This window comes from Chelon labrosus (genome assembly GCF_963514085.1).
Source record: "Chelon labrosus genome assembly, chromosome: 22".
NCBI classification, from domain to species: domain Eukaryota; kingdom Metazoa; phylum Chordata; class Actinopteri; order Mugiliformes; family Mugilidae; genus Chelon; species Chelon labrosus.
In genome coordinates, this window is record NC_140355.1 from 16,780,477 (window position 1) to 16,806,222 (window position 25,746).

The 25,746-nt window shown below is 43.9% G+C and overlaps 1 protein-coding gene across 1 annotated transcript; it reads left to right on the top strand.

Moving 5' to 3' along the window:
- The first annotated feature begins 8,440 nt into the window (after positions 1-8,440).
- On the top strand, positions 8,441-24,294 carry thbs4b (thrombospondin 4b). Its single transcript, XM_084572151.1, has 22 exons — positions 8,441-8,734; positions 11,683-11,880; positions 12,944-13,194; positions 13,304-13,406; positions 13,589-13,671; positions 13,786-13,837; positions 13,955-14,106; positions 15,256-15,393; positions 15,711-15,788; positions 15,902-16,054; positions 16,140-16,244; positions 16,317-16,424; positions 17,081-17,240; positions 18,006-18,124; positions 18,753-18,805; positions 18,903-19,096; positions 20,148-20,326; positions 21,277-21,325; positions 21,425-21,621; positions 21,774-21,946; positions 22,148-22,287; positions 22,588-24,294. Exons 1-22 carry the CDS (start codon positions 8,656-8,658, stop codon positions 22,644-22,646), a joined length of 2,823 nt encoding a protein of 940 aa, XP_084428277.1. The 5' UTR covers positions 8,441-8,655; the 3' UTR covers positions 22,647-24,294.
- The last annotated feature ends 1,452 nt before the right edge of the window (positions 24,295-25,746 follow it).

Sequence of the window (25,746 nt, forward strand, 5' to 3'; positions counted from 1 at the left end):
ATATATATTGTGTTATTTCAAGCGAAAGAGAAGAACGAAGCTACATAAGCTGCAAACCCTGCCTTACGACATATCCTCTGGGAACCATGAATGTCTGCACCGAATTTCACGGCCATCCATCCAATATTTGTTGAGACATTTCTGTAGAAATACTGCACATGTGTATCTTGCTGTGGCTTTGTGGGAAAGACATGGGAACGCTAAAATCGGTTTGCATCGTCTTCTGTTAAAACTTAATGGTAAAGTTTTATTAGCGTGTAAAAATGCTCAATAAATCGGATGGTATATTTCTGAATTTAAATTTTACCTACAAACATTTTTTACACGCGTTAACACAGCATACTTATTTGTTGGTTGTCTTTTATATTAATAATCATTCATTCATTCGTCTTCTGTAACCGCTTGTCCTGTGGAGGGTCACAGGGGGCCTGGAGCCTATCCCAGCTGTCATCGGACAGGTCGCCAGTCTATCACAGGGCTATATTAACAATCAGAATCTGTTATCAAGTGAAAAATACAACGTTTCCCTATGAATTGTAGTAGATTTCAAATGTGTAGTAGCGTAGTTACGTTATTTTTTTGCACAAATATCGAGTGGGCCCAGATATCAGTTGGGAAACTGGGAAACTCAGGTCCCACTCAAACCAACTTATGGAAATGAGTGGAAAATAGGAGCTGTAATGGACCTAAATGGCTCCTTAAGCCATCAATTTAGTCCTGTGGATAGCCCCTGGTTCAACCCCTACCCTCCTCCCAAACCATCTACTTTCATCTTGGGACAAACAGGCAGCCACAGGTGGGTCAGGCTGTTGTAAATCATCGCACACAGTTACGTCCCCTGTTGCTGTGAACCATCTTCATAGCAGGGGTCTGTGTTAAGATCTGCCGAACCTGTAATATCCTCCCTGAAAAGGGTACCATCTGCGAATTTTCCACGAGCCTTTACTGGACGCACGAGGAATAGGGCGATGAACGTGACGTCGAGCGTTTCGGTGTTACGAAATAAAATCCGAATGGAGGCGGCGGAGGAGACTGAAGCAGAGACAGAATGTTCAGGAGATCGGTTCATTTCCTGTACTCCTGAACTTCTGAGATCGGACATCTGTCATCTGTCTGGGAAATGCATTACCTCCCAGCTCCTATACTGCTAGACAGGAAGCGGAGAGCCCGGTTTCAAAGAACTGCGTGGACGCAACAAAAGGATCTGCGCCTCGGCATTAAAACAAGGTCACCAATTTGAGCCTCCATCTCAAGTAACTTCATTTTACCACATGTGGCCCGCTCCCGCCCCTCACGAGCTGCCAGGAATAGTAGTAGGTTATAATTCTGCAGAACAGAATTGCATTCTCCTGCTCGAAAGTCAGACACACAATCGCATGCGGCTCAACAAACACTCCCACGTGAGGGAGAAAAACTTTTTGTGTTTGCACTGTGTGGGCTTAGATACTTATACTCGCTCTGTATAAACACGCGGATTTCCAATATTTGATGTTTGCTCCAATGAATGTTTGCAGAGGGAGATCACAGCGTCTCCTCAGATGTAATTTGACATTCATTAGGCACAATGAATGCCCTGCCGGTAACATTTACACGCGGAGATTCTTGCATTTTTCATATTCTCTGACACTCTTGAGAACGCAGCAGCAATTTGACTAATCAGTCGAATATCTGACAAGGCATGGCGGTGGAGCAGGGAGAGTGAACGGCACTCTGGTGCATTTTTTTCCCCCTCCTGTCATGTACTTGTACGCGCTGTGCCAGATTATACACCGGCAAGGGGCAAATAATTTCTTCCACGTGGTGTCTGCCCTTCTGCACCTCTTATGTACGCTCCTTCGTCTTTCTCGTAGCAGTCAATCATGCCGGGTGAGCGCGGCTCAGTCGTGGACGTGAACCGCGCTGTGTCTGAATAAATGACCCTGTGTGCTCTTCCAAGTCTGCGCTGCTTCCCACCGCACGGCGGACCTTTCTAGCCCAGACAAGCTTGGGTCTCAATGTGCCACAAGTATGAAGGATTAATGGGAGCACCTGGAAAAAGACTCAAAGGAGCACAATGCACCGCTGTTCGTTCTGTGTAAATAAGCAAGAGGCTCAGTATTGCGTAGGAGTGTTTTGTCCTCACATCCTGAATACGTTGTTCTATACTACGTGTTAGAAGACATTATAGACGGGTGCGTGAGTCTTTATTGCCGAGGCGGAGGGTATCAAGACTAATGCCTCCGATGGGCTTCATCCGAGGAGCCCGTTGAATGATCGAATATCCTTGGAAACTCCTTCACAAACCTTTCCAGTGTTGAATGATTCGACCATTTGCTGTAACTTCCTGAAACCTACAACCTGACATCCTCTAGCATTTCATGCCAAGACTGACCAGCTCTCTTTTTACGGTTCATTACATACTATATGTCTCTTTTCCTGTGGACAACCCACTACGAATGCCTTCCAGGGAAATCTGAAAATGTCTCCTTATCCTCAGATTTAAGTAATAACATTTTTAAATATGTTTGATTTCCTAATACTTCTGGAGCTTGCACAGTACAAATTTACTCTTTTCTAGTATAAACTTGTGATACAGTCATCCAAGGAGTGGTTTCGCAAATCACTTTCTATCACAACCTTCAGATAAGTCTATTTGAACAGCTAAAGATTGGAAAGTCGTTCACAAACCAAAGTTGCCACGTGAGGCAGCTGGATTATTTTGACGTTCATAAGACCACAATGAGACTCCATTTTTCCAGGATTCAAGCTATGTTTGTTCCTGATCAGGACCATTGACTCTATATACAAGATCAGGACTAACGTTGCTTTCAAATAGGAGTTGGGTTTACTCCCTCTTCTGGTATGCACCAGCTTGTAAGCAGAAAATTTGATGAGTTGTAACGGTGTAGGTGGACGTTAATACGATATGAGATTTAGTTGTCTGGAGCTTTCTTCATGTTTTTATAATACTGAGCCAAATTTATATTCCTGATCCTTCAATTATAACAGTGCATGTCCCACATGGAGTCACTCGGTTGCTAGCTTGCGGTTAGCCTCAGTGGCTTCTAGACAGCAACAGCTGCTTTACAGCGGTATTGTTAGGCTGGTTTCACACCTACGTTCAAAACAGGAGCATTTATCCCTCAAGTCCGTTTGTTTGGACTGGTGTGAACACAGCAATTGCTCTCCTTTCAACAAATAAACTCAGCCCCCGGAGTAGTTTGTTTGCAGCGTGGACAAACATTGGCCAAGGATCAATACAACTGAATTACAATTATATAAACGACTACTTTACCTAATGCGCCTTTGGAAGAGTGCGCGCCCGACAGTGCGTCTTCTCATCAGATCACAATCGCTGCCCGAAATCCAAATTTTATCTGCAAGCTTAAAGGGGAATTACCGTTTTTTACAACCTGGATCTTATTTCTGGCACAAAATACGATCGTTTACTCACCAATATAACTTTGGTGTCATTTGGAGTTGTTCGGGTGACATTTAGATCCAGTGGAGCGCCACGTTTATCCATATAGTGGGAGTGAATGGGGCACCGAAACGCAGCCTCTAAATAACACATTATCTGCCGCGAAACTCGTTCATTTCACCAATATTTTGTTATGATACGCTAGTGCTATTCCCCGTTGAGTCCGGAGATCACTCCCAATATATGGATATACGCGGCGCTCCACTGGATCTAAATATCATCTGAACAACTCCAAATGACACCAAAGTTATATGGGTGAGTAAACGATCGTATTTTATACCAGAAATAAGGTCCATATTGTAAAAAAACAGTAATTCGCCTTTAATACCAATCACAATATGGTTTGCATCTGAACAAAATATTGGTATGAAAGCAGCTTACAGTTTAGAAATGATGCTTACACTTGAAACCTAGATATTTTGTGTACACAACTTCCGTTTGGAGGCAGTAAAGAGTGCATTTCATGTACAAAGTTTACTTACAACAATGTCAGGTATTGTCCACCAACATGCTACCTACAAAGCTAAGCTAACTGTTTGCTAGCCTTCAAAGCGCCTCAGAATGGATTGCTGTGTTTCCTCTCCTACTACATGTTATGGTTAGCTAGTTAGTAGTCCAAACTGTTTCCAGGATCGACTTTCTTGATGGTTCTGCGAAACAAACCATCTGCTGTTTCAGGTTAGGCTGAATTTAGAATTTAGACGTGCCACCGTGAAAAATGTATCCTGGGGAGAACATGAACATCTGTACTCAATTTATTTGGCAATCCATCCAATAGATGTGAGGAATTTTCGCACAAACCCTCACGGAGGCTCAGGAGGAACAGTCAGAAGATCATCAAAGCCGACAGGGTTGATCCTCAGGGGAATAGAAATGTCTGTACAAATATTCATGGCAATCCTTTCAGTGTGGTGGCTGTCAGCCTGGACCAAAGTGGCGGCACTCTACAGCCATGCCAACACTGTGGGTGGAAGAAAAAAAAAAAAACGTAGAATGAAAAGAAAGAAATGTCAGAAAAATGGGAAAAGGTTGCACCGGGGGTGTTCGTGTGAAAAACACAGAGAGATTTACTGATCTGCGTGGCTGACTTGGTGTCAAGTATCTACAGCGGTGATTTACAGCAGCCTTCATCTACAGTATGAGGTGTGTAGGTGTAGGTGAGACATTCAGTGAGATGGAGTGAAGGAGTTTGAAAGCAACCAGCTGGTGCGAGTGACTGAAAGAGCAGCTGCGCCGTCTGAGCTGGTCCGAGAATGAACTCACAGTTTACACATGGCAAAACCATCAACGGCGAGCTAACGGCAGCTTTGCGGGGGCTTTCATTAAGCACCCCTTGCATAATACTGAGTAATTTAGTGAGACACTGAAACCGCATTGTTTTGTTTAGGAACGATTTCTTCCCCCACAGCACTGAGGTTATTCTGAGAATACCTGTGTGTACCTGTCATCAATCTTCAAGCGTAATAGATGTGCTGCTTTTCCAAGAAGGGCAGGTTTATGTTACAGTGTCCACAACTGAGGCCGCTTTTGAGCGATTTTACAGAGCAATATGAAGTCAGGTGATTAGGTCAGGTAGATGGAATTGAAAAAATACAGTTCCGTCCGTTTCCTGTTATTTTCTACGGCTGGATTCAAAAATTTGAGGACATATAAAAACATGTTTGCACCGACTTCAGCATGAGCACGTTCAGGCCAATGGCAAAATAAACCTAGAACTGGAATAAGTCTCATTACTAAACATTTTCTGTTCCATATTAGCTCAGAATAAATTTTCTGATTAATTCTAGACCTTTAACATTTGATGTATAATTTGTATTCATGCCTTCATGGCTGTGTTAGACGATTCCAGGAAACTCCTCAGCTTTATCCACCATGACATACCAATTTGGCTCAAGAGTTTGCAGACTAAATATGCTGCGGGATGTGGGTCCATTTATTAAAGCCTCTGCCTTGGGTTCAGAGTTACAGTCTGTCTAATACCAAAAAATTCAGGCAATTTAATGCTGTAATTTCGGGTTTGGAGCGGGTCCCTTCCGCCAGGCTGGGGTGAGGTTTTGATAGATGCTGCTGATTTAATGAGGTGTTGGATCAGAACCCCACACTCGCTGACTGGCTGCTGTTACGTAACGTCATCAGGTAAGACAGTGCAGAGCTTGTAAGGCACTGCATCCCACAGTGTAATGAGCACTCAGCGCAGGAGCAAGTAGACTTGTAGTCACCTCCAGCTGTGGCTGTAAAAGTCTGTGTCCATTCCTCAAGCATAAGACTACTGGTTTTATTGAAAGAACGTCTTGTACGGAGGAACCTTTATGTGGTTTATGTAATTATTATTTCCTGTAGTAGCAGAATTTCTTTCCCCACAAATAAATCTATTTCTGTTACGCAAGAAGACGTCACAATAATGAGACAAATGTGTATACACAGATCAGCCACAAGATTAAGACCACTGACGGGAGAAGTAAATGACATAACAGTGTTCTGCTGGGGGCGGCACAGTGGTGTGGTGGTTAGCACTGATGCCTCACAGCGAGAAGGTTCCAGGTTCGAATCCATGGGCCGACTGCATGTTCTCCCTGTGTCTGCGTGGGTTCTCTCCGGGTACTCCGGCTTCCTCCCACCATCCAGAGACATGCTGGTTAGGTTCATTGGTGATTCTAAATTGGCTGTAGGTGTGAGTGTGAGTGTGAATGGTTGTCTGTCTCTCTGTGAGCCCTGCGATGGACTGGCGACCTGTCCAGGGTGTACTCCACCTCTCGCCTGATGACAGCTGGGATAGGCTCCAGCACTCCCCATGACCCTTCACAGGACAAGCGGTTACAGAAGATGAATGAATGAATGTTCTGCTGGGAAACATTTGGACCTGGCACCCACCTAGACCAGACCAGACATCCCCACCCCATAGCAATGAGACTCCTTGATGGCAGCAGCCATCCCCAGGAGGATGCAGCCTGACACAGGCACACACACAAAAACATGAACAACAGCACAAGGTTTTGACCTGGCCTCCAAATTCACTAGATCCTAAACTGATCAAGTATCTGTAGGATGATCCACAGAGGCCCCTCCCCTCAACCCATAGGCCCCCCCATTAACAACATCCTGTTGCCAGACACCACAGGACACCCTCAGAAGGCCCATGTCCATTCTCTGATGAGTCAGTTTTGGAGGCACAAGGGAGGCCTACACAGTATTAGGAAGGTGGTCATAATGTTATGTCTGATCGATGTATTTATGTGCACCCTTTGTGTAATATACAGTTTTTCTGTGAGCAACAAGAGAATGAAATGCTATTGGGACCAGAAGTCCACAAGTAGAGCAGAGACTCTGCTCTGACGTACTTAATACTTGAATGTAGCACACCAGACGAAGAGAAACAAAAAACGCATGACTTCATCTGAAAATAATGAACTAAATCATATTTGAAGACCACATTTTGCACATCTGTAAAGAATAAGATATCAAAAAAGATACCAAAGTATGAATTTCCTCTTTGGCTAGATGTGATGAGAATTAAGGCTGTTCCCTCAAAATATTTTGTGCAAATTTCTTCAAAAATGTCTTCTATTATTTCGCTATTAATGCTCCACATGCTCCCAATTACAGATCCTTAATGCTTCTTGTTTCTGACCAGTTGGCCTTGTTTTGTTTTCCGGTTCACCGGTTTTGAAAAATGCACATTGTCTCACCTCCCCTGAGCACAGACTGTCTTTTCATACTGCATGAAACCATAGTTTTAGTTGGGCTGTGTACTGCTCACTGGTAACACAGTAAGCTTGGTTGTCCCTGTGGTTACAGCAAAGCTATAATCTTCCGTGTCCATTACAAATTCACTGCATGACGCTAAGTCTGAGAGTCTCACGATTTGTATCGGTATCAGGAATAAAAATAGTCAGGAGATGCTGTCAGACACTTTTGGGGTTTGGTTTTTTATCTCCGAGCCAGCTGCGTCGTTTACTGTCTGACCTCATCAACCGCACCATGATGTGAGTCTGTCCAGCTCCTCCAGCGAACTTATGTGGTCTGTTGAGCTCCTGGCTTCGGCTGCCGACCACTCATGGAGGTCTGCGGGGCCTTCTGTGATCCTGAACCTTTAAAGCCTGTAAAGGATCACTGTGAAACCCAATCAGGGGGCAGATAAAACTCTGAGCGTCCAGTTGCTGGCTGGATGGAGTCCAAATCAGCACGCAACAAAACCAGGAACACCTGTGGTAAGATGTATGGAAACTATGACTCATTTGGTGCTGTTTGTTGCCATAGATACTTGTGTTGATCCTTTTAAGTGCATCTTGCAGCTAGACAGACTTGAAAGAGTGAAGCATTCAAACATCATTAATGCGGATTCAGTGCGTTCTCCGCTCAAGGGCAGGTACCCACCCATTGGAACAAGGCTTTGAAAAAAAAAAAGAAACAGAAACAGGCGAGGAAAGAGGGAAAAACAAACATCATTAAGACCTGAGCCTCTCCATTTCTGCCAAATGTGGCAAGTCGCGTGGTGCCAGACATGCTGACGACCTGGAGGGCGGGCGAGCCAGCCAGCAGACTGTCTGAAGCTCGGCTGGTTAACATGGCTTGTGGAGTTTGCCCAGGAAAAGCAGGGGGCGTGCGGGGAAAGGTGCTACATCTGATCCCTGTAAGGAAAGTGAAAGAATCTCCACATCTTTCAGTGGAAGAAGAAATTGTGAAACTGGAGGATGATGCAGATTTTTAGAAATTCACCCCAAGCGGGAACTAAAAATATTCTGGGCTCAAACTGGTATAAAGGCATGATGTCAGGGACCAGACGTGGGCTGAATTGGGAGCCGCTCATGTTCTATAGACTTGTGAAAGAGCCTGTGGGAACTGGTAGCAGCAAGTAGGAGCCAATGTAAAGAGTTTCCCCCAGGTCACTCCTTCTCTACATGGGGCCGTCTGAGGAAGCTTTTAAAAAAGCAGGTTCGGGCCCCGATGCTCCTCCCTCAATAAGACTCCTACGAGCCCTTCTTTCACATTCACACACCAATTCAGACACACACACACTAAAACAAGCTTGTGTAAGGCTTAACATGACAGCCTCGCCTCAGTTCTGATTCAAAAAGGGAGGCAAGGACGCGGATGCACCACTCACAGCCGGCGCAGACATACGGGAAACTGTCGCAAAGAGATAAGTCACTACACTACAGAGAAACTGCAGATCTGGGACCAGCTGAAAGGACAAAATGGGTGTGTGGACGGCCCTGATTCTGGCCTCGCAGCTGCTATTAAAACTGTGCTTGAACGTGGAAGCCCAGGCTTTGGGTGAGTACTATTTAACGTGTGTTATTTCATTTTTTTTTTATTACTAAATGTGTCATATTGATTGGGGATTACCAGTTGCAGCAGAAAAGTGCAGCATCCTTTAAGGTTTTCTCTTCATTGTTCAAAATAAAACACACACACAAAGACTCAAAGAAAGATGTCTTTGATATTTTTATCTTCTTTTTTTTAATTTTTATATCCTGGCTGTGATGTAATCCTCCGTTTTTATTATCTGTCAAAAAAGATTTAATGGCTCCAGCACTGGGTATTTTAACACGGCATGTATGAGTTTAATACATAATGGATGAAGCAGACACTGTGAAAGAGAATATCATATGCAGAACCAAAGAACACAAAGGATTAGACACGGTGGGTGATACTCACTGAGGTACGAATAAAATGCTAAATATCCCTGTCAGTCGCCGAGAAGAGACGGGGCAGATAAATGTTATTATTTTGGGGTTTTTTTTCTGACAGGGCTCAGACAAAAGACAAAAGTTTTAAGCCCATCCTTCCTCTGAAGTAAAGTCATCCTACTTTTCATATCCATCTTTCCGGATCTGCTTGATTACTTCAGCTCAGGAAGGTTCAGCTCTCTGGCTCGTCCCAGCTCGGCAACACACATGGGAATGATCAGAGATGATCTGGGCGTAATATTAAACTCCAAGTCTCTCTCCTCTCTTCTCCTCTCCGTCCTCTCTGTCCTTCCCTGACACGGTCTTACAGTCCCACACAAAATTATCCAAGGTCACACACACACACGAAATCGTGGAGCTGACACCGAAATATCTGTGTTTATAGTTTATCAGCTCCGGTGATTGATGGCGTACCTTTCAGGCGCCCATTAATCCCGACAATCTTTTTGGCAACGGGCGCCTGATGTTATGTATAAAACAAGTCCAGCTTAATGGAGTTCATCATCTATCATTTCCTTTGCAAATGGCTCACTGGCTGCATGACTGCAATTCACCGTGTTTAAAAGGAGGGAGACCGATTTAAAGCGGCGCTTAAGTTGTCAGCTTCGGGAGCACAAAGCTGAAACTGTATTCTCTAAGAGTTATTCTGGTTATTGATCAATAGAAACGACATCTGATGGATAAGATGAGATTACTGGAATTTCTATCTCAATGCTTTGGGTGCAAAGACGTCCCACTTGGGTCCAAAACGCATCCTCAAAGAGGCTAAAATCAATCATTTTAAAATGTATGCTACATGAAAACATGAAAGTAGTGCTGAGAATGACCAGCTGCAGTTTCTCTTTGTGTATAATGAGTTTGAACCTATTGTTTAGGTGTCTGGAACAAAGTCTCACAGCTTTGTTTTTTTTTTTTGGCAGTTTTCTCATGCTAGCAACTCATGCTAGCATCCTACTTAGCATTATATCACAGAAAGATACAGCGAGCAACCAGCGTGTGACAATAGCGGAGCATTTAGCATTTAAAAAGTCAAATATTTCCCTTCTGAGTTGGTGGATTGAATTGACTTTTAGTTCTTTTTTGGTTTCCACCACCTCCTCTGTAGCAACTAAGCAACTAGGCGAGTAAAGCAATGCTAGCAACATGAAACTTAAAGGTCATGATACGTCGTTATATTCATGCATCTGCTGCCTCAGAAGCATCTAATCAGTTAATGCAGATTTGTGTAACGCAAATGTGAGCGTGACATCCTCACCGCGTTTTGCGTCACGTGATATAATGGATCCGTGCTCCTCTTAGCTAGCTCACCCATGATGGTCGACTGCGGCGTCTCTGTTTACGTTAACTACATGCTGATGTTGCTGATGTAATTCCCTCGTCGCCTCTGTGTATGATAAATCAGAGTTTCCTGAACACAGACTCCCGAACAGCCCGAAGCATTTGCTGAAGCACTTTGAAAGGAAGAATGCCGACCATTTGGGCACTTTATAGTAATCTAGCTGTGACGGATTTATGCCCCGGCGTTAAGGACGGGACAAGACGCTGGATTACTTTATGGCTTTCAGCTGAAGTCGTTTATGAAGCTTGAAATCTGAGGTTAATCAGGGGGTGAAATGAGGCACATTCTCAGGGTCTCTCGTGTAAGATGATCCCGACCGCTACAAAGCACCCTGTCCAGAAGACTTATGAACAGCAGGACTGTTGTAGTTAGACATGAAGCATACACAGAGGTTCCTTTGCTCTCTTCTTGTTTTGTTCATCTCTTCATGTCTTTTATTCTTTATATTATATTGTAAGATCTCGATGTCATGCTGACAACGTCACGGAATCCGTGCACAGATTCACAGCTTCCATGTTGAAATGCGCCTGTCGAAACACAAGAAGGGGCAGAGTAGGGAAATAAAAGAATGAAGGAGAGATCTCATCTGGGGCAATCTTGGCTGATAACGGCCGACTCTCCGGGAGCATTTGGGAGCAATTTTCCTTTCCTCACGACAGAGGGCCTTGCAGACTGCTTTTATGGTACTTGTGCATTCATGGTGTGTGCAGATGGTGGACTAGAGATTCTCTGCACATCCTCTTGTGGCCTGCCCAGCTCCCGGGTGACTTTATTAAAGGAAGATTCAAACCATCAGTGTTTTGCTCCTCAGTCTTACTAAGCAGCATGTCGGTGGGTACGGTATGTCTAAACTCTGCCAGTAAATGCCACTGTAATCCAAACAGTTTTAGAACAGACCTAAATAAAATAATGAAACGCCATCTGACTAGCACAGCACGATGCTTTGATGTGCTTAGAAACCACCTCCTTGTGATTTCTCTAAGCCAAACATCCCAGCCAAGTTGTTGCTGACTGATTGACACAGCGTCTCGGAAGAGCAACAAACACTGGGTCAACATCATCACCGCCGCCTTGTTGACTCAGGAACTGTTTACTCTGGGATCGGAGTGCGGCTGCAGGTTGTAAATATTCATATCTCATCATCCATTACTCATGTGCTTTTCCGCTCCGCTCTTTCTGCTCCCTGTCAACAGTGTATGATCTGCTCACCTCGCCTGATTGCCTGCCAGACCTGCTGCAGGGGGGTCTTACTGAGCAAGGGGTGAATGAGGCTTTCATCCTGGCCTCCTTCAAGTTGCAGCCCAAGACCGGAACCACCGTGTTTAGCCTGTACAACCCCAGGGACAACAGCAAGTACTTTGAGTTCACCGTGATGGGGAAGCTCAACAGAGGTAGGTGGACATTTAAAGGTGCTCTGGCGTTTTGAACCTACACCTACACAATGGGTTAAATTACAGACCTTTAATTCAAATCTAAAAACTGACTGTATACTCGCTGGCCATCATCAGACAGAAGTAGAAAGACACAGCTGGAGAACATTGTAAAGAATTTAGCCGCTAAAATCTTAAATATTTCCCTCTGGAGTTAGTGGAGACCGAAAACAAAGAGAGGAAATCACTAGACCATCAGCTTAAAGAATCAGTTTTGCTCTGAAGGAGACTATTCAGGAACATTTTATTATCATCTTAGACAGCTTTCCCCCTTTATTTGTTTATTTAAAAAAGAAAAAATTCAGGACTATACCAACTTTATGAACTCTAATGCTTTATTCGCTGTATGCTTATATCCAGCTACATGTGTTTCTGACGTCCTTGTGGACGTTGTCGGACGTCATGACAGGTTTACAACGTTTAAAAATGTGAAGGCAGCTCAACTCTGATTTGTAACGTGTCACGCTGGTCACCCAGCAATGGACATGAAAGTAAAGATAATGAATATTATCAAGGCAATGGAAATGACGTAGGACAAACAACATCAAAACATAAGAATGTGAGTTTTTAGCCAGTGTGACAAGGACATTGCCTTTTGAAAGACAATTTGACGCAGTATTAGAATTAAAATGTGATGGACACGTCAAAATTAGGGGTTAGAAAGAAAATAAGCTTTTAGCCACTCTAGCATTAGTGTATGTCTGTCATTGCACCGTTGGAACCAAGTTTTTGGTTGGCTTGGCATGAACTTTGGTGGATATCTGCCCTTTTCTTAGTTTGGAGGACAACATTTAAGTATGGCTAAAGACCAAATGCCTGCATATTGAACTGATTTTTGTTCTGTTTTGCAAATGCTAGCATGATAAAGTGCTAAACAAAGATGGTGAAACTCAATAAAAACTGTTTCTTAACATCATATAGATAGTAGCATTCATCTCAGATTGTAATATGGATGGATGAACCCTTTGTAAGACAATCTGTTCTTCCGTTCCTCTTTTTTTCTCACCGCCACGTCCTCTCAAAGCCGTGTTACGCTACCAGCGGACTGACAAGAGGATGAGCTCTGTTACCTTCAACAACCTGGTGCTGGCAGATGGCCAAAAACACCGACTGCTGTTCCACCTGAGGGGGATGCAGCAGCAGGGGCCGGGCGGGGTGGAGCTGCATCTGGACTGCAGGCTGGTGGAAACTGTCAGGGATCTCCCCGCTGCCTTCCAGGGTTTGCCAGCAGGCTATGGTACAGTGGATTTAAAGACCATGCAGGCCAGAGAGCAGGTGACTCCTCATTTACACTATTTCCATACAATAATGAATATGCTTCTGTCCACATGGCTCTCTGTGGGCCTCCAGATGGCTTATTTGTCCGCTTGTTTTATTCTAACAGGAGAATTTAGATGAGCTAAAGCTGGTGGTCGGGGACTCATTTGAGAATGTTGCTTCGCTACAAGACTGCCATTTCCAGCAGAGAGACTCCGTTCAAACTCTGGGTAAGATTCTTTCTGTGCGAGGAAAACGTCCGCAGAGATGACCAAATGTTTCCCAGGAAAACAATCCCAGACGCAGGAAAACAACAGTCACTGTTTGTCACGGTTACTCGTGGGGCAAACCTCCCAAACTCCCCCACCCACCCCTGTTTCAGTTAAACAAAATAACGGCCTCTTTCTTCTAGGGGTCAACACGAAGCAGCTGTCCAATCAAATGCTGGAGTTGACGAAGGTGATAAACGAGCTGAAAGACGTCCTCATTCAGCAGGTAACAATCTCTCACAGTTCCACCGGGGCCACTTAATCTCTGCCTCCTCAGGCCTGACCTCCCTGACAGCTTGTGTGGCTGCATATAAACTTGTTTATGTTCGACTCTTTCCAGGTCAAAGAAACCTCCTTTCTCAGAAACACAATCTCAGAGTGTCAGGCCTGCGGTACGAAAAATCTCCAATAATCTTCAGCAAATATAACGTTTTAATGACTTTTTTTTTTTTTTTGGATAGATTGACAAATAAAATGCTTTTGTACTGTTTTCTCATCTTCATTTAAAGGTCTGGGAGGAACCGAGGTGATGAAACAAAGGTGCACCCCGGGCATCTGTTTCCGTGACGATATGTGCACAGAGACCACGGACGGCGTCGAGTGTGGACCCTGTCCTGATGGATACACCGGGGATGGGTTCAACTGTGACGACGTGAATGAGGTAAAGTGCAGTTTCCACCCAGTTTCACAACAAATTTCTACATTTTAGGACCGGTTCTTGTGAAATTATAGCTATGGTTTATAGCAGAAGGTTCATATTCTGGTTTTAGATTGCAGTGAAAAGCATATTAAGTGACAGAGCGTGATTAATCCACCTCAAGGGTTGTTCTTAAATTATAGCATACACCTTGATGCCATTAAATGATGCTGGTATATATATATCTGTCTGTAACACTTGATTTATGTATAAAAGAGGTGCCTCTGTGTGGAGTTTGCATGTTCTCCCTGTGTCTGTGTCGGTTCTCTCCAGGTACTCCAGCTTTCTCCCACCGTCCAAAGACATGCTTGTTAGGTTAATTGGTGATTCTACATGGCTGTAGGTGTGAGTGTGTTAGCTCTGCGACAGACTGGCGACCTGTCCAGGGTGTACTCGCCCAGTGACAGCTGGGATAGGCTCCAGCCTCTCCGTGAACCTACAGAGGACAAGCAGTTACAGAAAATGAATGAATGAATGAATGAATGATCAGTAGAATAGCAGAAAAGAGCAGCTATGAAAAGGTTGGGCACCTTTTGCTCAGCATTCCCGTGGCCTTTGCTCCGTTGACCAAATATGTGCAGACAGTATTTTGTTTGTTTCAAGATAATCTCAGAAGAGAGGTGGCACCAATGGCATTCAACAAAACCGACCAGTGTGGATACGCCCACAGATTACAACCTGAAGGTCACCCTGACGGAACAATTTTAGACGGTCTTCGAAAACACGGAGCGCCACCTGAGTGTGTGATAATGCTCTAGAAACGGTTTTGTGGCTTCTAAATGTCCATGAGAGAGTTCAAGGGCATGCAGCATTATTAGTATTATCTGGCACACAAGGACAAAGAGTCAAAAATGGCATAATGGGGTTTAGGGACCAAAGATTCGGGTAAAGATAGAAGTTTGGGAGTTTGAGCAAGAGATTGATGGTTGCAGAACTTATAAAGACAGACATACAAGGATGTGTGTGTGTGTGTTTGTGTGTATTTTCCTGACCTCTTTTTTTTGCATGAGCAAAAGTGTCATCGGACCTAAAAGCTTTTGTGAAGAAGCCCCTGTGAGAACCACATACAATTTTTGCTGCTTCAACAGAGCTCATGTCCTCCTTTCTCTGCAGTGCCAGTTTAACCCCTGCTTCCCCGGAGTGAAGTGCGTCAACACCGTCCCGGGCTTTCGCTGCGACGCCTGTCCGCTGGGCTTCACCGGCATGGCCGTGGAGGGGGTCGGCATCTTGTACGCTCAGAACAACAAACAGGTAAAAAAAAGGAGAAAATTTAAAAAATAATAATAATTAGAAACGGTGGCATGCATATTACGGATCAAAGAAAACCTGTAACCTCATTTTAAAAAAGCTGCAGGGTTTATTTCAGGTGACACACTGATAAAAAGCACATGTCCCACCTATACCAGGACAAGGGGAGTAAGTTTGCAGGCATAAATCTCACTGTAAACTTTATTTTAAATTGTTAAATCATTTCGAGGGATAAAGTGTTCTGTGTCACTGGCCTTATGGGTATGATATGGTTATCAAACATTAACTACATGACATTTGTCGCTTTTTGCACACTTTAGGTCTGTGATGATATTGACGAATGCAAAGGGCCCGACAACGGAGGATGCGCCGCCAACTCAATCTGTCACAACTCTGTGGTGAGCGAAATGTTATCCCACCGCCACACACGGCTCACGGAGGACAGTTTACTCCGTTTTCATCCTTTTTGGCTTTTCAACTGTCACATCCGGCTGTCCCCATTCCCACACAGGGCTCCTATCACTGTGGCAGCTGTAAGACAGGTTTCACAGGAGACCAGGTGAAGGGCTGTAAGCCGGAGATCAGCTGCGGCAACAGCCTGACCAACCCCTGCGACGTCAACGCCCAGTGTATTCCGGAAAGAGACGGGACCATCACCTGCCAGGTAGGATTTTACACCACTCACCTGTTTGCAAACATGAGCACGAGTCCATACATTCCTGTCTGAGGAGTTTCATTTGTCTCGTCAGTGCGGAATTGGCTGGGCCGGGAATGGATACCTGTGCGGGAAGGACACTGATATTGACGGTTATCCAGACGAGAAGCTCAAATGCAAGGATCCAAACTGCAGAAAGGTAAACATGTTGAAAATGCAACTTTTCTTTGAAACAAAAAGGACATTTTTCACCATTTCACCATCTCCACAGGATAACTGCATCTACGTCCCTAACTCTGGTCAAGAGGATGCAGACAGGGACGGTCACGGAGACGCCTGCGACGACGACGCAGATGGTGACGGTATTCCAAACGAGCAGGTGGGTGGAAATGTTTCCACAAACGCCCATGTCTAATGGTTCTCATTATCACTTTATTTCTTGACTGATTTAGTAAAAAAAGAAATGTCACAGTTTCCTTAGGCCCAACGCTTTTTTGTCCAACTACCGGTCGGCCAATTTGAAGACACAGCTGACAATTTCCAGCAGCACATGTTTAGCATTTAGAAGGTGGAACTAGAAAATGTCACTGTTGTTTGGCACAAGGAAGTAGTTTGACATTTGGGGGGAATGCACTTTCTTGCTGAGAGCACCATCTCCAACAACAAGTTAGCTTAGCTTAGCATAAAGACTTGAAACAGAGTGGAACAGCTAGCCTGGGTCTGTTCAAAGGTTACAAAGTCCACCTACCAGCACATCTTGTGTCTTGTGTTTTAAATCAGAAACAAAAACTGAAGTCATGGCAATAACCGCGCTTTAGCCTGTATGTACATTTGTGCTCATCAAACAAGACGTAATCTGTTAATTAGTGAGCTCCCTGCCCCGTTGATTAACCATCAAAACTGTCTTCCGTTGGAAGTCGACTGATGAATTAATCAACTTAATGCTTCAGCTCTGAAGCGCACGCCTCTTTTGGCCGACTAACACATTCGCCAGACATACACCAACTCCAGCACGTGTTATGTTGTGTATCTCAGGACAACTGCTGGTTAAAACCCAACGTGGACCAGAGGAACAGCGACAAGGACAGCCACGGAGACGCCTGTGATAACTGTCGCATGGTGGAGAACCCTGACCAGAGAGACACCGACAGCGACGGCAAAGGGGACGCCTGCGATGACGACATGGACGGGGATGGTATGGAGGGAAATTACATCACTAAAACTGACGCTCGTGTTATATAACCAGCATCACTGAAGGCGCTCACTGTTATGACTTATTATTCTGCCCTCTCCTTCATGTTTCCACCAAGCTCTCTCAGTAAATTATTAAACAATCACGCCACAGACGGATTATTACACGTAGTTACAGATATCTTTACATTATCATACTGTTTAAATGTATGACTTGCACAAGTCAGGTGAGGCATGACAAACCACAAAATAAAAAATAAATAAATAAAAGCCAACAGCAGTCTGAACCCAGAGCAAACTCGAGCTTTGATCATTCACCAGTATGATTACACCTCAAAAAAACCCTGCAGGATACAAGATAGTTTTTCTTCCATCGCTGCAGATTGACCTTTATGCGTTTGTGGAGCTGCTGCTGCTGCTGCCTCCCCGCGATGAACAAAAATACCTTCTGAGCACAGACCGGTTGCACCTACATAGCAAAAGCAACAGTGCATCCAAGTGGTGAAATTAAAAAGAACAGGCGGCTGTGAAGTCACTCACAGAAAACTGATTTAAGATATAGTGGTAGTCTATACGTGACTAAATATCAGTTGCTCAACAGATGTAATATGGTTTGTTTTTCCTACTGGCATGTAGGAACTGCAAAATATTTGGTAAAATGACCACGATTACATGAATAAAATAGACCTCAGTAGATTTACACTGTGCCAGAGCTGGGTCTGAGCGTTGACTGACACCAATTATCTCCTCGGGGGCGATTTCCCGACAGGTATAAAGAATTTCCTGGACAACTGCCCACGAGTCCAGAACAGAGACCAGCTGGACCGGGATGGAGATGGAGTGGGAAACGCCTGCGACAGCTGCCCCGACATTCCCAACCCAAACCAGGTTACTCAGAGTCACATGAGGCAGAAATACAGTCACTCAAGAGTTATATATATATATATATATATAAGGGACGAGTGTGTAGGATGTAGGGGGATCTATGAATAGAAATAGAATATAGTTTTATGTTGCACACACTTAGAAAGGGAGAGGTATATAGTTGGTATGTAAGTGATTGTAATGTTAGACTTCACCACTAGGTGTCACTAATCCAACTCTCACGGGTCCTTTAAGTTTGAGGTATTTGTAGTTTAGTATTTGATTAACTACATTTATCTGACTCTATTACAAGATACTTTAGATTAATAGAAAATAAAAATGTTAATGCATTGTTAAATATTAAAAATGGTCTAAATCAAATAATGTTCTGAGGCCTCAAGAGGTCAAAATGTTCCAGGAAACATTCGAAAACTCAGATATGTCTAATTTCTAGTTGTAGCTCATTTGCTAACCACTTCATCCATTCACTCATGACTCAAAACTATCTAATAACATCATTTGCAGGAATATATCAGTGACTAGAGCTATTTTACTGCAGAGACTACTTGTACTTTAGTAAGATCTCAACCATTAGCTTGTCATAGAGTCTTTTCACACTTTATCCCATTGGTACATTCTGCTCTCTTTTCAGTCTGATATTGATAATGACCTGGTTGGAGACTCCTGCGACACAAACCAAGACAGGTAATAACACCGCCGGCCTCTGTGTTGTTAAGCTGCAGTTGCAGTACCACCACTTCTTTATTTGTCTCACGTCACCGTGTCGCTTCCCCCCGCACAGTGATGGCGATGGTCACCAGGATTCCAAGGACAATTGCCCACTTGTGATCAATAGCTCCCAGCTGGACACTGACAAAGACGGACTGGGTGACGAGTGCGACGATGATGATGACAATGATGGGATACCGGATAACATACCGCCGGGACCAGACAACTGTCGGTTGGTGCCAAACCCCGACCAGACAGATGACAACAGTGAGTCTCAATTCACCTCACAGTGAAAACAGTAATACAGTTGTTCTCAGATATTGCTCTGGTTGAAAATCATCTTGTTTCTTTAAAGATAAACAATAACTCCATTTGAAACTAACCCTGAACCGCATCTGACTGACATTTATGTGCATTTTTGTGCCTCAATTTCACACCTACGCGGTTCAAGCAATGGCAACCTTGAGCAGATTAAGTGGCAATTTTGGAGGGAGTAAATGCACAATTTTTTCTTCTTTTTCTTGTGCCTGAACTCGTTTTGCCAGTTTTATGACTCAGTGTGACATTACCTGTGTTAAAATGGTCTCTGAAGCAAATGGGAGTTGAGTGTCAGCTCAAATCAAAAGGGGCAAGGCTGTTTTGTTGGCAGAGATCAGCGATGCAGAGCAGACAGAGACCTTCAGGTTGTCCCGAAGATGTTTAATAGAGTTGTCAGTTCAGCTTTGTCCTAATGATGCATTTCTATCAGTGCTTCTGTGAGCATACAGAGAAAGGGGCCTTGCACAATGCCGACATTCCTACAAATACACAAAGCCGCCTTGCAAAAGAATTAATCGACACCCGCACACACACACACATAGTAAGTGAGACTTTTGTCAAATTAAGCCATCAATAAAGCACGTTAAGAATTACCCAATCTGTGACCATTTAATAATCTGCACCGTAGATGTGACATATTTTATTATCTCTGCAGTTCGGCGTAACACTATGAAATGACACAGTCACACAGCAGGGTGCAGATCACAGTGAGCTATGATACGAGTCCATCAAAGTGAGAGTAAATGTATTAAAAGTGAATACTCCCTGGAGAAAGGACCTTTTTATCCCTTTGGCAACATACAGTATTTAGGATATTTTACATTCAGGTCTCGCAGCTCTACAGCTTCTGAACAAGGACATTATTTCCTTTGGAAGTAATCCTTTCTGACATTTCAGTGAAGCCGCTCTAAAATCCTATTATCGCTGTGTCTGCGCTTGTATCATCATGATCGCGCAATCTTTTTAACTTTAATTTGACTCCCTTTCTCTCGTTCCTCAGACGACGGCGTCGGGGACGTGTGCGAGTCTGACTTTGACCAGGACAAAGTGATTGACAGGATCGACAACTGTCCCGAGAATGCGGAGGTGACCTTGACCGACTTCAGGGCCTATCAGACGGTGGTGCTGGACCCCGAGGGCGACGCTCAGATTGACCCCAACTGGGTTGTGTTGAACCAGGTGAGATTGTTAAGTGCTGAAACTTTCCTCCTCATGTAAAGGGCTTAGTGTAAGTTAATGTGACTGCACTCTCCCTGCGTGGGTTTCCAACCTTAGCAGGCAGCAGTTTAAAACCCATGCTATACTATTAGTGTAGCAGTAAGCAACTATCTGGAGAGGATAATTAGGCATTTAGCAGCTTAAGAAGATGAAGACTTTTACTTAAGGAGCTGGTTGAAACCAAAACCTGAGGATAAAGCAGAGTGTTGGACTATATTCACGTGGGGGCTGTAAACACAACTCCAACGGCACTGTAACTTCTAATTTAGCCACGACTTAACACATCTGATCTCAAAAAGTGATAACATCTTAATAAAGTTTCATCCACGGAAACTACACCGATCAGCCACAACATTAAAACCACTGACAGGTGGTGATCTTGTGACAATTCAGTGTTCTGATGGGAAACTTTTGGACCTGGCATTCATTCGTGTGGATGTTACTTAGACATGTAGCACCCACCTAGACCAGACCAGGCACCCCTACCCCATAGCAATGACACTCCTTGATGGCAGCAGCCATCCCCAGCAGGATGCAGCCTGACACAGACACACACACAAAAACAGTTTAGGAATAACTAAAAAAAAAACATGAAGAACAGCACAAGGTGTTGACCTGGCCTCCAAATTCACTAGATTCCAAACTGATCAAGTATCTGTGGGATGATCCACAGAGGCCCCTCCCCTCAAAGACCCCCCACTAAGAACATCCGGTTGCCAGACACCACAGGACACCCTCAGAAGGCCCATCACACTGTTTTAAAGGCACAAGGGAGACCTACATAATATTAGGCAGATGGTCATAATGTTATGCCTGATCGGTGAATATTTTCATTGAATGAAAAAAAAGGTTGCAATTAATTAGCTTAGTACTAAAAGAATCATTACCACCTCTCTCTTGTTTCCAAACAGGGAATGGAAATTGTTCAGACTATGAATAGTGACCCAGGACTTGCTGTTGGTAAGATGCATTTCCTTCCCTCTCTGAGTTGAATATCAGCCAGTTAAATACAACCAAGTAAATATAATATATTGTACTGATTACCCTTTCCATTCTCAGGTTACACTGCTTTCAGCGGAGTGGACTTTGAGGGGACGTTTCACGTGAACACAGTCACCGATGACGACTACGCCGGCTTCATCTTTGGCTACCAGGACTCATCCTCCTTCTACGTGGTGATGTGGAAGCAGACCGAGCAGACATACTGGCAGGCGACGCCCTTCAGGGCCGTGGCCGAGCCCGGCATCCAGCTTAAGGTGAAAGCACAGGCCGTGTCGCAAAATCCCCCAGCAGGAGATTCGTGCTCATCCTGTTTGTTCAGCTCCACATATTTTCCACATTTCTGCCTGTCTTCTTTTCTCTCCGTCCCCACATCTGTTCTCACTTATCCGGGCTTTTATTTTGTCAGGCGGTGAAGTCCACGTCGGGCCCCGGGGAGCACTTGAGGAACTCGCTGTGGCACACCGGAGACACAAACGACCAGGTGCGCCTGCTGTGGAAGGACCCGAGAAACGTGGGCTGGAAGGACAAGGTGTCCTACCGCTGGTACTTGCAGCACCGTCCACAGGTTGGGTACATCAGGTACGATTAAAAACACATTTTGCTTCTCTAGTGTTTGTGCCAAGATTGAGATAATATCATATCACACAAGGAAAAGTGATAAAGTGTGCCTTTTGTAACTCAGGTTAGCCTTCTCTCTCTGTTTCCAGTCTTTTTAGTAGCTGACCCTTTTGTGGCTTTGTATGAGAACGGTGTCAATCCTTTCATCTCATCTTTGTTTAGAGCTCGGTTTTACGAGGGAACTGAGCTGGTTGCAGACTCTGGTGTGACCATTGACACGACCATGAGAGGAGGACGACTTGGCGTCTTCTGTTTCTCCCAAGAAAACATCATCTGGTCCAATTTGAAATATCGCTGCAACGGTAAGGAAAAAAAAAAAACACACAGAGAACCACCAACCAACCGAGTTAATGGTATTCCCATAGCTCTCAGCTGCAATAGTGTTCATTACAAAATATTACTCCAGGTAATATTATACATACCACAGGACAGTCTCAGCTTTATGACTTGTCCTTTACAACCTATATAACTTACGCCTGGGACAGTATTACATTTTATTTTGTTGCATCAGGACTACAGCCCTGAAAAAGAATCAGCTTGACCTCAGCGAGTTTCAGATTTTCCGGCTCGTCTCGTATTAACTCACTCTGTCACTTCCACAGACACCATCCCAGAGGACTTCCAGGAGTTCAGCACTCAGCACGGAGTCGACTCGCTCTAAAGTCGAGACGAAAATATCTTCAAACAATGCTGCGTTTGTGTGTGTGTGTCGGGTGTGTGTCGGCGCGAGTGGTTGCGAACGTGGGAGTGTGTCAGTGTGTGTCTGTGTATTGATGTGTACATACATGACCACGATCCTTGTACTGTATGCGAACTGTATGTGCGTGTTGTCGTGCCTGGACTGGAAGGACAAAGAAAGAAAGAATAAAACACATAATACAGGTGACAATTATTAGATATCAGTAAAATGTTCCAGCTGATGCTTAAAAGTCTTGGGGAACAAGAGAGTAACTGGGAAATTATTAATTGGTTAATTACAGATTAGCCAAATTTGACTTTATACAACTTTATCATTTTATATACTACAGTAGAAATTGTACATAGCTGTGCAACAGAAAAAGCCACATTTGCTTTCATCTGCTCAGCATGTCCTTATTCCAAATGTGACAAGTAAAGTTGGAGACACGATAATAAATCCCTGTGGGTGTTATTAAGCAAACCTCACCCCTTGTTTTTGGTGTTTTCCTTCACAATGGGCATTTATTTAATGTGTGTGGGCTGTTGCACAGTAGGAAAAAAGGTCGTTAAAGTCCCCATGAAATCAAACGTGATATATAAAAATGTCCATCGAGCCCAATGTCGGCCCTAAAAAACTCATAATTTTGCAGGTGCTTTAGAGTTCCTCATCTCCTGGAGCATGACTCATAAATGCTGATGACTCATCCTGCACTCGGGGGGCGTGCACAAATGTGCTGACCAATCAGAGCACACTGGGCTTTTTTTTTTTTTGGTTCGGCTTCCTTTGTTTGTACAAGAATCCTAATACAGATTAGGATGCCCACTTGTTACTCTCTTGTTCCCCATAGTCTCATCTCCTTCCTCTGCACATCTTTGAGGAGGTCAGTCGTTTATTAGTTCATTAATCAGTCGGTGATTTTACCCTGTAAACCGAAGCCTGTAAAACCACTCAAGCACCGTGACGTAACGTGCGGCTTGTCATGGATACCCTCACAGCATTATTCAGTAGCTTTAGCCCCCAGTTTTGCACACTATTTGCTTTATTTCTTTGAATGTTTTTGCATAATAAAGTGATAATAAATCCAACGTGTTCGAAATAAAGGGAACATCACGAAGAAAAGGTATATTTTTAATATTACACAGTGGTTATAATTTAATGATTTAGTATTATAATCACTAAAAGAAGACCAGCAGAACCTGCTTTTTTACTGGTTGCGTTGTGTCAGCCGTTATGCGTTAACTTACTATAAGCTTGTTGTTTTTACTCCTTTTGTGAAAAGATATCAAGAAAAGAGACCAAGGCTCAGACTCCTCCTTGTCTCTCTCACACCAGATGATTAATTGAATCTTAATCAGTGTAATGTTGTTCTTTCTTTTTCTTTTCACCATTAGATCTCAATCGTTTCTTATCTACGGTGTGTAGTCGTGAACCTGGTCAAAATAAAGGGCTTTGAAATACATTAAAATACGCGTTGATGCTGATTAAAAGGCGACATTTCCAGGATGATCACACGGAAGAATACCTCTTAAATGCATGGAAATGGCCGCTCATTACAACCCCCTGCCTCCCCGCATAAGTCTCCTTTTTCTTTGTTCCCGAAACAAAGGCCACTGTTTCGTTTGACCAGGAAATACTTTCCTACTAAGAACATTTTTATCCCTGATTAGCTGCGGAATAGAAAGACGTTGGTCTCTGCTGCAGGCAGGAGTCCCCCCGGGGAAAAAGATGAGGGTTTACTGAAGACGAGGGTCATGCAGACTCTTTCATATTAGTTTTTGCAGATCAAGCATGCATGAATTTATTAATTAAAAAAAACCTGTGACTGATATTCAACTCAGGTAAGAAAAATCACTTTGGCTCTATTTTGCATGTAGAAAATTGTCAAATACAAGTTGTTTAGAGGACCTTAAATCAGAAACCAGATTTGTGATGTTTGTCGTGCAACCCTGGAGTTTGAATTCTTTGAAATATGTTTTAGGATTTGCTTTCTGTTTGGAGGTACAGAGCATATTTGAAAATTATATTTATTAATCTGTAGGTTTAGTGATTTGATGGACGATTGATGGATAGTTGCTGCACGTTTTTTGTTGAAGTTTAACTCAAGCTGATTTGGATAAAAGCTGAAAATCTCCCGAAGCTGTTCGCATCCTAAAAAGAATTGATAAGCATCGACTCTGCAGACTCTGTTCAAGAGTGTGACCACAGATGAGGAGGTGGGGGGGAAGCAAATCCCAAACACAAAATAACCCAAAGCAACGCACAACACAAGAAGAACGTAATGGTCTGAAGATAACAGTATTGTGGTCTGAATCACCCCCTGGACACATTCTTCACTAGATAACAGTTTAAAAGAGATGCCCATTGATCATTTTGCATTTGATCGCTTGTCTTTGGTTCGCGGCAATCAAAGCTGCTGCAGAGTCGTGTTCGGCGGCTTCCATATTTGTCGACGCTTTGGAAGTATTGTGTCACAGAAGAAAAGAGGCTGCCAGCAGAGCGGAAAGATCAAGAGGTTGACTGCTCGCTGAACAACATAAACACAGCCAGGCTTTCATGCAGAGAGCTGTGACTGAGGATGTTGACGGTAGCAGCGGGAAGCTCTTCGGGAAGCTCTGCTTTGATCATTCTTTCAAAAGTAAAGAAATAAATAAGTAGCGATAAATAAAATAAAAAAAAAGAGAGAGAGAGTGGCAAACTGGCAGTGGGGTTTAGATTTCAGCTCACACTTCCTCTTCTTCTTCTTGTTCCACTGTGTCTGAGCTGCTTCCACCTCAGGGAGCAAAAGAGAATCATGTTCACGCTGATCGTTCGTGTGCAGGGAGGCGTCGGCTCGTCTCAGGGAGGATGATGATGACATCAGGGCCTGAATAATGGTGCAGAAGCGCCATTAAGGAAAATGCATATCCATGCTGGAATAACATCAAACTGATAAAAGCGATAAGAGGCCTTTGTAAGTTTGTTTTGTTGAGCAGCAAACAGAAATCTTCTGGAAGTATGAAAACTAAGAGTCTAGCGCCATGCTGTGCCGGCAGCTCAGGGAGGCTGCACAGTGGTGCTTCTTTGAGGTGATTGCTAAAGTCAG